At 37.3% G+C, this 19201-nt stretch overlaps 1 protein-coding gene across 4 annotated transcripts in view; it reads left to right on the forward strand.

The window, feature by feature from the left end:
- The window catches only part of DYNC1I2 (dynein cytoplasmic 1 intermediate chain 2), a 50067-nt gene that overhangs the window by 15307 nt on the left and 15559 nt on the right, over positions 1 to 19201 (forward strand). Inside the window, exons 4-6 of one of the 4 annotated variants that reach the window (XM_034785536.1) lie at positions 1620 to 1764; positions 6080 to 6139; positions 7525 to 7640. In XM_034785536.1, the coding sequence (XP_034641427.1) occupies positions 1620 to 1764; positions 6080 to 6139; positions 7525 to 7640 (321 nt within the window). The remainder of the gene's footprint in view (positions 1 to 1619; positions 1765 to 6079; positions 6140 to 7524; positions 7641 to 19201) is intronic. The other 3 variants (XM_034785538.1, XM_034785539.1, XM_034785540.1) reach the window with 3 other exon arrangements.

Consider the following 19201-nt stretch of genomic DNA (forward strand, 5'->3'; position numbering starts at 1 on the left):
AATTAGTCAATTTCATGGTTTCAGATGTTTAGACCTGAAATTTCATGGTGTTGTAATCGTGGGGGTCCTGACCCAAAAAGGGGTTGTGGGGGTTGCAAAGTGGTCACAGGATTACTACCGTTGCTTCTGCGCTTCAGCTGGGCTCTGAAGGCAGCAGCCATGGCGCTTGCTACAAGTGTGGGAGGTACCCAGAGGTGGGTCTGATCTCCCCCCACCTCCAAGAGCAGCTGTGCAGGGGAAGAGGAAGTACCATCCCTCCCCAATCCTGCCAGGACTAGCAACTGGTGCCTGGTGCATGATAGGAGCCCCTGGTGGGGCACCCTCAGCCCTCCCCTCTTTTACTCCCCTCCAATAGCTAGATTTCATAGGGGAGAATTGATTTCATGGTCCGTGACATATTTATCACGGCCGTGTATTTGATACAGTCTGAGCTAAATTGATAGTCTAGGCATTGTGATCCCTTAGCTCTGTTTTCAGGTCTTAACTGTCTAATTTAGTAAAGGCAGAACAAGTTTTCATTCATGCTTGTCTGTTTTTTATGTTAATTGCCGTTTTTTAATTGAACAAGTTAGTGATAAAATCATGCAGTATTAGAATAGAGGGTTGTAGGCAGTCATTCTATAAATTATCCAGCAGATGGCAGTGACTACCAAGTAAAAGTATACCTGTAAAAAGAGCTTTCTACCAACTTTACCTGTAATTTTTCCCTGTTTTGGGAGGAAAGGGAGGGGCAGGCGGGGGGTGTTTTTTTTGTTTTTTGTTTTTTTGTTTTTTTAAACTCCCAGTTTAGGGGAGAACCATGGCTTTGGGTGTCTGTGTGCGTTACTGAAAAATAGAATGTGCAAAGAACTCTGAGGCATTATTAGGCTGTCAAAAAGGTATAAAACCGGGTCAGGCCGTTCTTACAAATCATAATTTCTAGACTGGGGAAACAGTTTTGCATTGTATTTAAATTGCATGATGTCACTCTTCATTATGCATCAGTTCCCAAAAGCATGTTGCTTTTTAAATTTTATTTGCAATCTTCACCCAAAATGCTTGAAACTTTTAAAGGAGATATATATTTTAAATATAACATTATTACATTTAATTAAAAAACAGCTCCAGGATAGCAGCTATTCTTGTGTCTAAAAGAAGTGTTAATTACTATTATCTGATAAAACAACAGTACAGGTTAAAACTTACTGTATGGCAAAATAAATTGTTGCAGTTGTAACTGAAGTGAAGGCAAATTTAGCAGAATTTAAATAGTGCATTTTATGGTCTGTTTAATCCATGAAAACAGTTATTAATGCTATACTAACATGCTTTGAACTTATTTGGAAATGACAAATGGTAAAGAAAATTGTCTCCTTTGAAAGTTGGTGGCAGCATTTTGTAGAAATTGAGAAAAAAATATATATATATTCACCAGTCATTTTCTCCTGCGTGTGTCTTTTTATATATATAAATCCCCGCTACATTAAATGCCAAAGAGTTGCATGAGTCTCCAGCATGAAATGTTAACATTGTCTTTTCCCCTCTCTTTCTACTATTCATTTTCATCCACGTATTTTTTGTTTGCCATCTTTTTTTTTTTTTTAATATTTCATGTTAAATTAATTTGGAAACATCCTAAGCTGTGCAACCTCTACGAGTAGTAACAGCGGATACCTGTCTGTTTCACTATTTAGTCCCTCCTCCTATGTCTCCATCTTCCAAATCTGTGAGTACTCCAAGTGAGGCTGGAAGCCAAGATTCTGGTGATGGTGCCGTTGGATCTAGGTATGGTAATTTTCTTAAAACATTAGATTGTTTTAACAATTAACAACAATTAAAATGTTGTTAGAAATGTTTGTAGGTTGAGAAGTGCTTTAAAATACTATTGAGTTAGTGTTGATAACTTAAAATTTGTAAATGTCCAAGTAAAATTTTATGTTTAAGTCATTTTAAGATAAACCACATAACATCTCTTGTTCTAAAGCAATTCATGTTTTTTACTCTAATGATTATGTAAAACCATTTTATTCTCTGATTTGGATAATTCTCTTGGAATGTATTTTATTTAAATACTGAAGCTGCAAGTAAAATGTAAAATGAAACTTTGAATTCTTTTTTAACTTTAAGGAGAATCAGATATGTTTGTTTCTAATGGACCCATAGTTTAAAGTGGGTGGGAAGAAAGAGGATGTTATATGAAAGGGGTCTTTTCACTGCCATATCATGTGCACTCTCCTCCGATAGTAGGTAAATTCTCATAATAATTTGCTCAGAAAATCTATTAATTGCCATAGCGATTAAGGTATTATGCCACTATCAAATATGTTTTTTAACTTATCACTATGTTTATATTATGGAATAACTTGTTAAAGAAATCTAGAGGATAATTGTTTTAGGTGTGCTTGCACATGAGTTTTGCTTCTTTTGGAAGAAGTTTAAATAAGATTTAAGTTGTTTGCTATAATATTTATCAAGACGCACATATTCATGTCTTTTCCACATACTTGTGTTTTGGCTGATATGTCATTCTCATATTTTGCATACCTGAGGCTTTGAAGAATGAGTGCTTGCACCCCATTTATGTATAGTTTAAATGTTACTATTCCCACCATCCTAACTGTAAAAAACGTGATTATTTTCATAACCAGTTAGTGGCATTAACAAAGTTTAGGTTGTTGCTAAAAAGCGATCAATAAGCAAAAACAGGAGAATGCAACACGCCACTAACATGGAGACACATTGCTTTCCTGACTGCTCGTGGACACTATATCTCTTGAATGCAACTTTGTGTTAATATTTCATTCAATCTGTGTGGATTGAGCCCACTTTTGATGTAATAAAATATCCAGTAATATTGCTCTTTCATTTAGTAACAACCAGATTTTAAGTAGTACAGTCCACATGTGACATGAGATCTGTGAATCACTTCTATCATAATCCATTGGGTGGGAGGGTTATTCTCTGCTAACATTATTTTAATCTAAAATATTTGAAGATTAAATTTCATTCATACATAATATTGAATAGTGAAGTGTGTATGAAACATGTTTGACATGAAACAAACTTCACATGTACATTTTATGGTGAATTCATCTCCAACTAATGAAAATATTATTGTCCTCACCATTGTGTATTATGCATGTCACACAAATGTAGAGTAGGCACAGGTTCTTGAAAACTGTTGAGAGAAAATAATACCTTGCACTTCTATAATTTCATCCACGTATCTCAAAGTGCCCTACACATTAGGATTAACAGCAATTTTCAGGATTTGGAAGTACAGTACAGCAGTTTTCCTATCTTGCAGATGAGGGAACTGAGGCATAGGTAAACAAACTAATTTGCTGAAGATCAAATAGTGAGTCAGTGGTAGAAAAAGAATAGAATTTAGAGCATTACATTGGGAGTCAGGAGATCCAACCACCAGATAATACTTAGAAATAATTTAAAGTACTAAAATGTCTGCCTCTATGTATAGTATATTAGTACATATGAACTCTTGGTGAGACATACTGGTATTCAAAAAATCTTGAATTTGCTGAATCATTCTGCAGGAATAGTTTAGTATGATCGCTGCTAGAAACAGTTCTAAGGAGTTAACCAAATTTCAGAGGCCCATCAACGTGCCCATATCAGTACACATCCGCATTTGAAAGCTAGTTCTAAAAGTTTGATACTGAACTGAAAATGTAAAACTGATCCTTTTTTTATTTTTTCTCCATGTTTTTAACCCTATAATCCCAACATTCCACTTCAGTTGCATGTTGAACAGCTGTGAGATCACATGATTACAGTGCACCTCTCATGCAGCAGCTCTGTTTACAAAGATTGGTTAGCTTAGTATCTCCTCTGCATTTTTACCTCTCCCTTATGCTGGCTGGCACACAGCTGCAGTTCTTAACTACCTGAAAAGCAGTAAACCACTGTTCAGGCCCTACGTCCACTGCTGTTATCAATTTACCTGGCTGCGTCTCCAGTCCTTTTCATCAATAAACCATTTTTCATATCTGCTTCTTCTCATCCTAAAGTTGCTGTGTTTATTGCAGCTCTTCTGCCTCTCTTTCCAACTCCCTATGTTTCTCAGGAACATTCAGAATAAAAATTCAGGGCTATAGAGAACAATTGAAATATCACATATTGAAACCCAATATCACTTACTATTCTAACAGAGAATGTTAGAGTATATTGAGGTATATATTAATAATGTACACTTATGCCAGAAGGATATTGTGAGGCTTTAGTTAATATTTATGAAGTATTAGGCAACTGACTAAAGTTTAATCATTAAAGCAGACGGATAATGCATACTTTAAGGCATGTTACATACTTAGCAGTATATTATGTCACAGTCACCCCAAATAAAGGGCTGAACTCCAATCTCAGAATGCCATTTTTGTTTCAGAAGAGCGTCTCTGGTTAAAAAATAATAATAATAATAATGCTCCTCCTCCTCCTCCAACAAAAGTGTAGGGATTGAGACATTACAAATGAAAAATCTTAAAGGACATAATATTCCTTATAACAATGAAGAAACATGAGTGTCAGGGAGTGAGTTTGAATGAATGAATGAGCAGCATCTAAGAATCTAGGTTTTATACCAAAGCAATATGATTCAGTTTTCTGAAGACAACTTTAGAGTTGAAAAGAGTGAAAGAGTTTGAACATATTAATTTGCTTCAGCAATCAGTACATCATTGCAAAACTCTGATGGCATGTTTTATGTAGGAGAGGGAAGGAGAAAGTTACTAAGAAAAAACTTAACAGTACGCTCAAAACAATTTATTTCGGACACATAGACAATACCGCCCATTTGCAAGTAATACATAGACAATTTTCCAATGACTTGGAAAACTATTGTGTCCCTACTTTCGGACAGTAAAACCAAAGCTTTGCATTTCTAATTAAACCATTACTGAAAGTTGGTGCCCTTTAAACCAAAACTTGCTACTAGAACTACCTAGTACATCATTAAAGATACTGAAAATTTAATTTAATATTTTCACCACTCTGTATTAAACTATTGGGAGCAACTTTACATCTTTCTAGGAACTCTCCACTTACACTGAAAAATAACTTCAGTCTTCCTAAAATAATCATACGGGAAAACCTTTTATTGATCTGGCATACAAACATATTACATGTTCTTTATTTTTCAGCTTCTGTTACAAAATAATAGTAAAATTCTCTACAAAGTATGGTAGCATATGCAAGCTTACTAAAAGCAGATGTTCTGCTGCTAATATTTCACGTATGTTTGTTTGAAATTGCTGCTTTGTGCCCTGGTAGAGTTAGAAGTAGACACCAACACTAGATGAAGTAGATTTCCGTCCCCGCTCCAGGCAAGACTAAAATATAACGAAGGTCCTATTTTATATAAGTGACCTGTAACAGATCCATTCCACTTCTTATTCTTATATACTGTGCTGAATACTCACTATTTTGAAACATTTTAATATGAAGCCCACTGTTTTCTAGGATACTGAATATTTTAAATTGGCTTTAAATCGGATGACATTTGTAAGCCCAAGGCAGTGCTTAACCCATAATTACAGCAGTGTCACATCTTGGAAACTCTAGCAGTTCTGTATCCCAGTGGAAATGCATTTTGCTTCTCTACCAAAAAGTTTGTGTTGACTCATTTCCTTTACCAATATGACAATTTCCTGCACATATTTAATGCTTTAGGCAAGATTGCAGTACATTAACAAACCTGACTTCGTATGACACAACCAAATTAGTATAGCTTTAAAATGAAGTTTAAAGTTTAAAACTTCCTAAGCTGTTTCAAATGGATTTTTATTCATTTTGCTTTCATATAGGCTACTTTTGTCAGTGATTCTGCAATGCTTTAATTTTCCATATCTGAAATAATTGAATGACTGAATTGTATGTTTCTGTTTAACTGTTTTATACTTATTGCATGTATTGTAGCATTGAATGTTCACTGAATTTCCACTAACTGACATGACATTTTGTTTCTTTTAAACAATGAAAAAACTGTAAACTTACAATAGCTTTAACATTTCATAGTGTGTATTTGCTTCACTAATCTCTGGCCTCTTTTGCTAATGCTGCATGGTTGTTCAACCTACGGTATCAGGACGCTGCATTGGGATACTGATCCATCAGTTCTTCAGCTCCACTCTGATTCCGATCTGGGGTATTTCATAGATTTTATATTCCCTCTTTTGTGTATTTATAAATATACAATTTATATATATATATATCCAATATGAGAGCTTTTTTAAAAATGAATTTTAAATTACTATTAAGGAACACAAGTTCTGAAAGTAATCAAAGTTCATGCTGTCCCTGGGTTTAGTGCAACTGGCCTATAGTAGGCAACTTCAGTCTTACTGTAATTGCAGGTTGATCATTTTTCCAGCAATATGTTTCACTCTTAACATAATTTTTTATCTACATCTTTTTTTCTTGGCAAGACAAACTATAAAATGTCATTCTATTGAGATAAAATAACTACACATTTAAATATATACAAAATGTGTCTAATCTAAGAAAAGATGGGAACTCATTGTTTTGTGGCTAACGTATCATGAAGTCTTCTATAACTTGTAAGCTTTTTCATTAAGCCCCACATCATGTTATAGAATTGTATTTGCCTTCCAAAAATTAAAAAAAGAAAGAATCTGTTAGAATTTTTCCTTGAGCCTATTTAGTCTTAATGGATTTTTTAAGTGTGGGAGAAGATGATGGAAAGATTAATTTTCACGTACTGCTTTTTATTGCTGGATTATTGGAATAGTGATTAATATACATATCGAAGTTAATAGGAGTTTTATATAAAAAGTTCTCCTGAGATGGGTCTAACTTGCGCTATATTATATATATATATATATTGTGTGTGTGTTGCAGTTAGACCCATTTTGTCCATGTCAGTATTTAAATGAGATCTTGTTCTCAATTTTTCTTGTTAAATCTTTAAGTTCTTTAGTATTCCATTCAGGGCTATTATACTACTGTTTGGGAACAGACTTACAGTTCTAAGTCATAAATAATAGGTTTGGGAGGGCTAAGGAAATGGCCAGCATGGTTAAATGATACTGGGAAACTGTCATTAATTGCAGAATAATTAAACAATTTTGCAAGCTATGCAATCTTGGAACCCTGGTCCTGCAAATATCTTTCATGTGAGCAAGGAAAACAATGGTAGTGCTCACATGAGTTAGGTTTGTAAAACAGATCCTTTAGCCAGTGGGGAAAAAAGCCTGGTCATACACTAAGATTTAGGAAGCCTTGAAAAACACTTTGTGTAAAGTCAAGAAATCCAGATATCTTTGCCTTTTTTCTTTTTCTTCTAGTCTGTGTGTGTAAGCCAGCCACCTTTTAAAAAATAAAGCTAGCATATCAATAACATACATAGCATTTTTCAGATGATAGCATCCTTTGGATTTAAACTTGATTTTTAGAGTGTGGCGTGAGATGATGCCTTGTATAGCACTGCAGGCAATCTGAAACTCTTTATAACTTAGTCATGACTGTATTAAAAATATCAGTTGTTCTAATGTCTCTGTTCATTTTATTTAGACGTGGGCCTATTAAACTTGGAATGGCTAAAATTACACAAGTTGACTTTCCTCCTCGAGAAATTGTTACATACACAAAGGAGACTCAAACACCAGTTATGACTCAACCAAAAGAAGGTGAATGTTAACTTATACTACTATTGCATGTATTTTTTCTGGTTATTAAAATGTATCAAGACTATTCTAGGACAGATGGAGATCAGTCATTTTCTACTTGATGTTTTATATTTTACAGAATAAATAGTCTTTCAGAGCTCGACATGGTTAAGTGTAAATTGATCGGTGGGATGACTGGTAATGTCTGTTAAGTCCATATACGTCTTTTTAAAGAATGTCATTCTGCATCTTGTAATTAATTAAAGGGAACCTATTAAGCACTTGTATTTTCCTCTCCCAAATACACAGTTTTCTAGAAGACTTATACAGTCTGTTTAAGCAATGTAGAATGTGTTCCGTGTACATTAAGGTAACAAAATCAGTTTATTTGAAGGCTTATGTGTTCTTAAGCCATTTGTGGCATGCTGCCATCACTAGCATTTGATTGAAAAAATGCCACTCCAAGACTTTTTTATGTGTAGGGACAGAGACTGCCCTTAATCATTGATCAAATTTCCATTGATGAGAATAGGAGTTGAATATGCTAATCACATGTTTGACTCTTAGTTTATGGTACAAACTGAAAACAGTTGGAAATTTCTAAGTTAAAGCTTCAGTTGTAACTTGCTGTCTTTGCAGGAAAGTTTTGTTTAAAAAAACAAAAGATTGAGTGGGTTTAATTCACTTGCTGTTAACCTTTAGAGACCTGGGAATTAGATCACAAGTGACAATATTTGGTCTTTGCCTAGTCCACATCAGAAAAACACGGAATTGTTCAGTGTGACTGCCTGACTGATCTCTGATGAGCAAGTTTACTATGAGAACATAAATTGAGGGCCTAGAATTTCAACTTCCATTTTGTACTTCCTAGCTTTCTTGGGGTTTGTGTTTAATTTTCTGGTATCTTCTCAAGGAAATATAGATAAAAGCTATGGGCTCATTTAGTCTGTTAAATTTATATTTTACAGGATTTAGTTCTTAAACCTTTTCATTTAAGAATCACAAGCATATTGTCTGAAAAGGTTTGATGCAGAATGTATAGCACTCTAACTTGCATCAGTACACTATCACTTGTTACACATTGACAGTGGTTTATGTTGAAGCCACTTATATTAGAAGCACACCTATATAGAAGAGAAACGAGAAAAAGCACATCACAGTACTACCCCTCTGTTGAAAAAGAGCTTTTCTTTCTTTCCCCCCTTTTTCGCGTCATGTAAGGGAATCCAGTATATGTTCCAAACACCTAACTGGGCAGGTTTCTAAACTTTATTACTTGATAAACTAGAGTAGAAGATGATTTTTTTTCTGTATTTAAATAGTATGTTTTATTTCACCACAAAAATATAGAGAGAGAGACCTAGTATTTATTTTATTTACCTGACAAACTGGAATATGTACTAATATTTCAATGAAACATATTTATTGAATATTCAATATATGCCTACAGATCATAGGCAAAACAATTCTCTTGTGAACAAGCTTTCTACCCCTTCATATATGAGGGTTTTTTAAAATACTTACCAGTTCAAAGGCTTTTCTGTCGTTTTCTTTTCCGTTTATACATGGTGGCTTCTACTTGGAGCACTGGCAAAAGTGAAAGCTGAATGCTTGTTTGTCAAGCACCCATGCAAGGGTACATCAGTAGACATCAAAGGAATCACATTGTTCTTCAGAAACTCACCAGTTCATGAAAATGCTGATTTCCACTTTAACTGTTCTTTATTTATGAGGTCTTCTCAATTCTGCCTCTGAGAGCTTGCAGTAGCAAGAACCATATAGCTGTGCATTCACATCCAACATGCATTGTGTTGGTCATGGTGTCTGCCGTCAGTGTTTCAAACTCTCCTCCGCTCTCCTGGCATCATGTAATTCACTGTTTTGGTGTGATCATACCTGGCTGGCATCTCAGAATTTTTCAATGATAGAACAACTTTTCCTTAAAGAATCTTCTTGTCTGAAAAAAAAAAAAAATAGGAGTTTATTGCAGAAATTGTACATAGGAGAGTTTACTTTTTTGAGAGTACTAAAACTAAGTCTGCTAAGGGTTGAGTGCGTCTCTCTTTAGCATGTTGCTGCAAATCTTGCATAGGCTGAGGGAAAATTTAATGAACAGATAAAATTTTAGATTCCATTCTTCAAGTATTTTACTAATAATCATCAGATGTTTGAGCAGTAAGTAGATATTCCTATTTTATAGATGAGGGAACTGAGTCAGAGATTAAGTAACTTACTCTATTCTCTCTTGCCTCCAAAACCATGGAGCTTGGATTAGAATTCATGATTTTCTGGTTACCAGTGCTCAAACAAATTTTAGTATTTCAGAGTGATTTGTATACCATTTTATTTTAGAAATTTGGGTGGGGAGAGGTGTTTTAAAACTAGTTACTTAAATGATAAAGGGGGAACTGGATACATTGAACTCAGAGTTAAACCTGAAAATCCAGCTTAAGTCCGGTAACATACATTTTTTGAGGGTTAAAGATGACTTAATTCTCAGATTCTGTACCCTCGTTGACTCTCCTAAAAATAACCACTCCTTTGCCTAGGAAGCTCCCTGTAGCATACTATGCAATACTGCTCCTTCCATCCATTTGCATATCTAGACCACTGAATAAGACAGTGTGATGGAACATATATTGAAAATACAACTGGTTATGTCTACCAACCTTCTTATATAGTCTAGAAAAAGGCAGTTCAGGTTTTTCAAAGATTAAACTCGAAACATTTTAAAGGAAGAATGCTATTTTGAAATGTAATGAATTTAAAACTGATTTAAAATAGTTTCAAGTACTACAACTGCCTCTTAATTCCTCTTCATGTTTTGGTGGTTTTATAGTCACTCTTTCCAATTTTTACAAATGTTTTTCTCTTCCCTCTTGCTATGAGATCCACACAAACTGTGAAACCTGACTATATGCAAAGTAAACAAATAGAAAATAGCTTTTTTTTCCCCCGTAACCTTTCAGTGATACTAATTTTGTTATATATAACAGTAGGTAAAAATATTGGACAAAAGTGTATTTAAATTGACAATATTCATTTAAATGTGTTTTTGGTGACAGAAATAACTTCTGTGTTGACACCTTCTACATCAGGCTCCCTTCCATGCAACTTTGGGAACGTCCATACTATTGGAAAACAGCATTTCCTAATGGAAAGACTGCAAATATTAAATGTGAGGTTTTTTGCTGTTCCATTATTTCTTTTGTGATATGCAGCGTTGTAGCTGTGTTGGTCCTAGGATATTAGAGACACAAGGTGGGCGAGGCAATATCTTGCATTGGACCAACTTCTGTTGGAGAGAGAGAGAGATGAGCTTCAAGCTTACACAGAGCTCTTCCTCATCTATTACTCCAACAGAAGTTGGGCCAATGCAAGATATTACTTCACCCATCTTGTCTCATTATTTCCAGATAGCTTTTGGCTCGTGGAACACAGTCCCAGGGTGTAGACCACAGTTCCAGGAAAAAAAATTGCCCCACATTACTTTTAATCTATCAAGGCAATCTTACCTATAAACTGTAATAACCCATATAACTATTTCAAAAAGCAAGTGAGATACCAAAGTTCTCATTCTCTTCCCTCTTTCTTCCTTCAGTTAGTCTCTCGTTTTTCCCCACCCCCTCTCATTTTCTTCCCTTTTTCAGATTCTGACTGGAAGGTGGAGAGTTAGCACGTGGGTTGTGTGCTGAAGTGCTTTACTTACAATGCCTGCTGTGAGTGAAATTGCCTGGGATTGCATGATCCTTGTTAGTTTTACTCTCAACAGATCTGCTGTAGTTAAAGAGCTTTTGTTCAGGAAAGTGACTATGAACTGTCTGCCTCCCACTGGTGATTACCAGCACCCTCCCTTGGACACGATAAGCTGGGATGGGTGGGTGCAAGCAAACTTAAAAGTTCCTTGCTTCCTGTTCACTTGAGAACTACTGCTTTAATTGTATTGTACAACTGGTATTGTGTATGTGCATCTCTCAAAAGTGACTTGACACTTGAATTAAGAAATGGGACTGACAAATTTGCTTTGAAGCCTGAAAGTCTTTCATACGACTTCTTTCCAAATACATCTTTAATAAATAACTGGGAATTATGCTCCCACCTCTTTAATATGGGGACTACAAATAATACAACAATCAGAAAGTGAAATTGCCACAGAAAACGGGAGTCTTGAAATGTAGGATGCTGTGTGTGTGACGTTGTGCAGTCTATATGGTTTTATAAAAACATAATAAGTGACTAATGTAACTGGAATATGCTTCATGCAAAAGGTCTCTTGTAAGGTATCATTACAAAGCTTATAATCTACTGAGTGTGATCATCCTATTTGTATATATGTACCACTCTTGTATTTAAAACTAGAAATATGAAATATAACTCCGAGGGCCTATTGTAATTATGCAAAGTGTGGGCCATTAATATTGGTTTGGAATCTTGATGATTCCCATTAACCAGGACCATTGTCTGCAGATGGCTGTGTTTACCTGTTAGTCTTCCTGTATATGTGTGTGCTGGCAAGTGGGTAATGAAGTCTTGCAGTGACATGTGATCATGTCACCTGATCTGGAATCCATCTTTAACCTGGGTGCTTTTCCAGAGAGGGGGTGGTAGAAACCCAGAGGGACAAAGGGTTCCCGCTTTATGCAAAAGATATATAAAGGGGTGGAAGAGAACAGAGGGAGAGAGGAGCCATCATGAAGAATCCCCTAGCTATCACCTGAGCTGCAACAAGAGCTGTACCAGGGGAAAGAATTGTGTCCAGGCCTGGAAGGTGTCCAGTCTGAGAAAAAGCTTACTGAAGCATCTCTGAGGGTGAGATTATCTGTATTCAGTTTGATTAGACATAGAATTGCGCATTTTATTTTATTTTGCTTGGTGACTTACTTTGTTCTGTCTATTACTACTTGGAACCACCTAAATCCTACTTCCTGTATTTAATAAAATCACTTTTTATTAATTAACTCAGAGTATGTATTAATACCTGGGGGGAGCAAACAACTGTGCCTATCTCTCTATCAGTGTTAGAGGGTGAACAATCTGAGTTTACCCTGTATAAGCTTTATACAGGGTAAAATGGATTTATCTGGGTTTAGACCCCATTGGGAGTTGGGCATCTGAGTGCTAAAGACAAGCACACTTCTGTGAGCTGTTTTCAGGTAAACTTGCAGCTTTGGGGCAAGTGATTCAGACCCTGGGTCTGTGTTGGAACAGATGGGAGTGTCTGGCTCAGCAAGACAGGGTGCGGGAGTCCTGAGCTGGCAGGGAAAACAGAAGCAGGGGTAGTCTTTGCACATCGGGTGGCAGCTCCCAAGGGGGTTTCTGTGATCCAACCCGTCATACTATGGTCATAGTTTTTTCTATCTAAAATATCTCAGAGGATACAGGCAAATATGTACTCATGATTTGTGTGAGTTCGGTGAGAATGGAGCGCCTTTAGTTCATGTATAACTTTTCAATTATCACATTTAATCTCTAGGCAGTATTTAGTTATGGAATTTCTAGTTCATATTGTATAAACTAAGTAGCAAGACTGTAAGAAGTATTCTTGAAGCTTGTTCTGTTTATCTTACGGTAACTTGATATTACATAGAATAACAAAATATACTGTATACAGGAAACCAAGAATGTGTATTGGAATCTCCTTCATCTGCATACTCGGACTACGTCTGTATTAGAAGATCTGACTATACAGTCAGAGGCTGTCACTTCAGAGTTATGGTTGCAACTGAATTTCCATTTATAAGCCTAATTTTGGCAGCTCCCTCAAAAATCCACAAATCAAAATTAGCAGGTTAGATCCAGAGTTGAGGTCAATTTTTTTTCTATAAAATGTATGGTGAATTGGACACAGCATTTCTCAATTATGACATCCTAAAAAGTGTAGTTTAACACACTTTTGAAACTACATTTAACTTCTGTTTCCTTTCTTCCAAACCCGCTGCTGCCTCCTGCCTCCCCATCCCTCCCTCCCCTACTCCCTTCCAAAAAAGAGGAAAGAGGCAGCCTTCCTGGACTCCCCCAGCTCTTCTCTAAGTGCTTGACTTTGGCAGGAAAGGTTGTGAAAGTCAAACAACCAGAGACAGTTCATTCAGCCTTATTCTTGTACTTGTCTATCTTCTACATCAGGGGTCAGCAACCTTTCAGAAGTGATGTGCCAAGTCTACATTTATTCACTCTAATTTAAGGTATCGTGTGCCAGTAATACATTTTAACATTTTTAGAAGGTCTCTTTCTATAAGTCTATAACATAACTAAAGTATTGTTGTATGTAAAGTAAATAAGGTTATTAAAATGTTTAAGAAGCTTCATTTAAAATTAAATTAAAATGCAGAGCCCCCAGACCGGTGGCCAGGACCCGGGCAGTGTGAGTGCCACTGAAAATCAGCTTGCATGCTGCCTTCGGTACATGTGTCGTAGGTTGCCTACCCCTGTTCTACATATACAGCATGGTGTCTATATTTTTTAGCTGTAAGTGTTTTATAGTGTTTTTTGGCCAGTGGGCCTTGTTTGCACATTGTAGAAGTGTTCGGCTGGGTTCGTCCCTCTCCAGGACAGCGGGGAACCACACCGCCTCGGTACGTCCGTCGGGTTATTTTGGGGGAACTGGCCTGGCTGCGGGGTTTTACACCGCGGCAACGGTAGAGGCAAACAAACAGCTCGCAGACCCAGGCCCTAGTTCAGGGCGTGACAGTCAAGGGTCTTTGGCTCCGGCCCTTAGGCAGGGTCTGAGCAAACAAATTAATTTAGGAGGCCGAGGCCCAGGCCCTGGCTCCGAAGGGCCTGGGGAGAGGGGGAGACTGCCACCCGCACGTTGGGTGGCAGGGAAGATGCAGGCCCACCCACTCCACTGCGTCCCAGCCCGGGGCCCTAACAGCGGCAGATGGCCCACTGCTCTGTCAGTGGGAATCCTGGCCGCAACACACTGACATCGGCTCTTGGTGTGCTGCAGCCAGACTAGGGTTGGCTGCCCTGGGCTACTTCCTACCTCCCCCTCTAGAGGTACCTGCGTCTGGATGGTGTCCTCCATGGAATCAAGTCTATGGGTTCCTCAGGGTACTCGGCAAGCAGTAGGCTTGGCAGCTCCTCTGGGTAGCTTGCCACAGGCAGGCTTAACAGCTTCCCCGGGGTCTGGTCGGCATCAGGCCTCGGCTGGTCTGGCCAGTCCTCAGGTTGGTTGCAGACTGCAGAAGCCTCCCCACCGGGAGCTAGGCCACAGGCATCTGGCTTCTCCGGCGGCCGGGCTCCTTGTGAGCTCTGGGGCTGGGTTTTTATGCTTCTTGTCCTGCGCCTTGACCTCTGGGGCGCAGGCGCAAACTCCACTGGCTCCGCCCCCTTTGGCATCCGGAGGGGCTCGTCCCTCTCCAGGGCGGCAGGGAACCACACCGCCTCGCTACACACACATAATTTGAAGTCGCATATCTTTTCTGTGGATGATTTATAATCTCAGGTACTTTCAGAATGGCAGAAGCCTAGTTTCTCCTCTGTAAGCACTCTGGTGGGGTATGAAGGTTGATAAAATGGTTGACCTGAGTCATAATAATAATTATAGTGTCTTTCATTTGAACATCAAACTTGAAATTGTACAGATCATTTATCCCTCAGTGAAATGGGTTGAAAAGGCAGCATTTCTCTGAACACTGCCCAGTATGGAAATTAAGACAGAAAATTAAGAACACCCTATCCTATAGGAGGATTTAGGTAGGTAGAACAATAACTACCCAACTGGAATTTGTCGAAGATACAGGGGCTAAATGAGGATCTTGATTTTACATTTCATCTGCAAGTCAGTACAGTGCCTCTTTGTCATGCCCCCGCACTTGGTCCAGTCTAGTTCAGATGCAAAAGTGCCACATACTGAATCATGATTTTTTACCGTGTTCCATTTTGCTTGAAAAAGTCTTCCCTCCAGGCACTAGCTGGCCTCATCTATCTCACTTCTGTTATACCAGGCCTATGTTTATGAAATGTGACCACATCCAAGCCAGATGCGTTGTAGCTGCAGGCAATGGAAGGCATGAAAATTGTTCAGCTATTGTTGTATAGATGTATTATGACCTCTGAGTTCCTTAAAATAGTTATGAGAAACTCAGTTTCTTGGAGAGATTGGAAGTGGTTCTCTTTTGCTTTTCATCTGACACTATAGAATAATATAAGCATACCTTTCAACATGTGTTTTCTCAATTTTGTGACTAGGATGAAATGAATAATCTTTTAAGAAAGAGATTCATTAATGAATGTTTTGTCAGTTTTTTTCATACATGCTCCCAGCAACACAGCAGAGTACCTTCTTTTCTTAAGTCTTGATCCTAAAATGAAGTAAATTCAATAAATGCTGGAACATAAGCAGAATTCCAGAGTACAAAATAGACTTATAAAGAAAGTTTACTAAATCTTACTTCAGGTTGCACCTACCATTTGAAGATCTTGTGTGTCCACAAAGTACTCCTAGTCTCTATGTAAAGAATACGGTCTAGAAAAAGTGAGCAAAAACCAGATATCTATGGTTACAGATGGAAGCAAACATAGCACCTAACACAGCGGGGTCCTGATCCATGGTAGGAGTCCTTGGTGCTACGGTAATACAAATAATAAATTACCATTGGGGATAGGCAGCCAGACATTCTCAATGGAGGGCCTTAATGCTCTTGAATTTGCTCAGTCTGGGTCCTTGGTGCTAGAGTGGCCTTCCTGTGGTGGTCAAAAACTAATCCAGCTTTGAGGTAGGTCAAGATAAATCTGTTTAAAAACATTTTTTAAAAGAGAATAAAAAAGCACATTAGACTATTATTGCAGTAATTCAGAATTTTTTTGTATTTGTGGACTATTTCTTCAGGCAGATCTTCTCTTATGGATTGTCTTTCCTCCCAGTGCTAATCCCACACCTATGCAGTAGCTATAATGATTGATTACCTAAAGTAGTATTAGAACAACATAAAGGAGATGAGATGAAAATAAACTTGTTCCAATGCAACAAGTATGTTGTCTTGGTAACATTCTTTCCTTATTTTGTTACCTTTCCATAATGTAGAGTGTTGAATTCATTCATTCAGTTGTACTAAATCTTCTCCTGTTGCCCATAATTGTCACTGCATTGATCTAATCTATCTGGGTCATTTTACAGTTTAGGGCTGTCCTCTTGTGATTTGCTACCCATCAGTTTTTATGGTGTCAGCAAATTTGATCATAAAATAATTTTAATACCAGGGACACCTGACAAAGACTTGCTATGATTCATGTGTAATCCAAACAGGAATAGGCATCCAAGGGAATTCTGCTTAAAGACTGGCTCAATAGTAATGGAAGCTTTCTGGGCTAATAGGACCACCTCTTGTTTTAAATGCCATGTTGCACCTTTGTCATGGAAGCACTTATGGACCAGGGTTTGAGAAACACTGATTTTGTTAGACGAAAGATGGGATGTGGCTGATTTATTGTTAAACGTTTAAATTTTGTGTATATACACATGCCTCGATCCTACGTAACTGGCTTGAAACAAATTCTTAAAACTAGATACAGTAGAACTTCAGAGTTACGAACTAACCGGTCAACCACAGACCTCATTTGGAACCAGAAGTACGCAGTCAGCAGCAGAGGCAAATGCAGTACAGTACTGTGTTAAACGTAAATTATTTAAAAAAAAGGGGGGGGGGGGAGTTAAAAAGAAAGATTTGATAAGGTAAGGAAACTGTTTCAGTGCTTGTTTCACTTAAATGAAGATAGTTAAAAGCAGCATTTTTCTTCTGCATAGTAAAGTTTCAAAGCTATATTAAGTCAATGTTCAGTTGTAAACTTTTGAGAGAACAACCATGACGTTTTGTTCAGAGTTACAAACAAACTCCATTCCCAAGAGGTTTGTAACTCTGAGGTTCTACTGTACTGTGCTGTACCAGAGCAGTACTAAATGACTGTAAAGCTGAAAGGAGCAGCTGAGGATTCCCCTGCTGTGAGGGAATCCTTGGCTAACCTACAGTTGACATAGCCAGCCCATTCTGGCTTTCCTCGCTCCCATCACAGGGTATATATTTGGAGCACAGTGTGCTCAGGTGATCTTAACCAATGCAGAGGCTGTTGGTGGTAGCAGAGACAGTTAGTCCAGTCTTTAGACTGGACTTAGTTGTTATGCCAGTTCAACCTCTGGACAGGCCCATGATTTGAGGAGACGGAAAGATGGCAAAGCACCATGTTTGCCTCCCCTTAGCTGTTTGTGCCAACTGTACTCCAGTACAGCAGAAAATTGAATGTAGGATGTTTAGTAAGAAAAGTCAGGTGACAGTTTTTCTCTATAACCACCTCTCTTATAAAATCTTTCAGATTACTCAAACAACTGGAACTTCACATTCTAGTATTTATTTCTAGGTATAGGCTAACTTACAGCACTGCCTTTCATTCCATCTCTCCAAAATACATTTATAAGTTTGATGTTAACATAAAGTAAAAACTCACCCTACATTCGGAAAGTAATTGGGGGAAGTGTCCAGGTTGGCACACTCCCTGAAAGTTTTGCAGTTCATGTTTGTCGTTAGGGAATTCAGTGTGACTTCCTATGAGTGAATTGCTGATAGGCAGCAGAATAGAATATTGCATGAAAGCCTGAAGCTGTCATCTTCAGTGGTACTAATAAGTATAATATACAGGAGTCTGGGGAGAAAGACACAAAAAGAGAAAAAGGCATATGTGAACATGTAAGTATTATAAACATGAAAATCAACAGAAGATCTGTATAAAGGTAAAAATTCTCATAGAATTACATTCAGTTTCTGCTTGGGATACTATTTAGTAATGTATTTCCTCAGAACCAGATGGACTTGACTTATTTCAATATCTTATTGCATAGATGGGACACTTTTGACATGTAATATACTTTAAAACTGGGAACCTCTTAATTTACGATTATTGTATTCCTTACTCTTGTAGATTATAGAATTACTGTATTTGCAGTCTCTGTACAGTAAAATGCATTTGGGCAACTCATATCTAATTATTTCAGTTAACTAAAGACAATATTGCTGCATTAGCTCCACACTGAGGATTTGTAATTTGTTATTGGCGACTTCTAACTGCTTAATTATTGGTTTTAAAAAATGCATAAAAACCTGTATGATGAAAATATTATTTGGTTAAGACTTTGATTATTTTAACTCAGGTTTTAACTATATTTAACAATTCAGCACATCAGGCCTCTGAGTGCTACAGCAATACTAATAACACTCCCAGTATTTATATATTCCAACAGTACTCTTTAAGAAATAGTTTAGTTTTATATATGGCTGTAGTTCTCAGTACATGCCATAAATATACAATGAAATACAGATGGAAAACTTCAGCTTAACAAAAGCCACCCATTTCACAGATGATTTAACTTTGATTAACCTACTCTGCAGCAACAGATTACTCAGACAACTGGAACTTCACTCTATAGTGTTATTGCTAGGTGCAGACTAATTTACAGCACTGCTTTTCTTTCCATCTCACCAAAATACATCACAATTTTGATGTTAACTCAAAGTAAAAATTCAGTGGTTCATTAAATCTGGTTTTAGTATTCATCGACAAGAGATTTGTCACTTTAAAAGTAACTGCTACTT

The sequence above is a fragment of the Trachemys scripta genome, chromosome 11 (genome assembly GCF_013100865.1).
Source record: "Trachemys scripta elegans isolate TJP31775 chromosome 11, CAS_Tse_1.0, whole genome shotgun sequence".
In the NCBI taxonomy this organism is placed as follows: Eukaryota; Metazoa; Chordata; order Testudines; family Emydidae; genus Trachemys; species Trachemys scripta.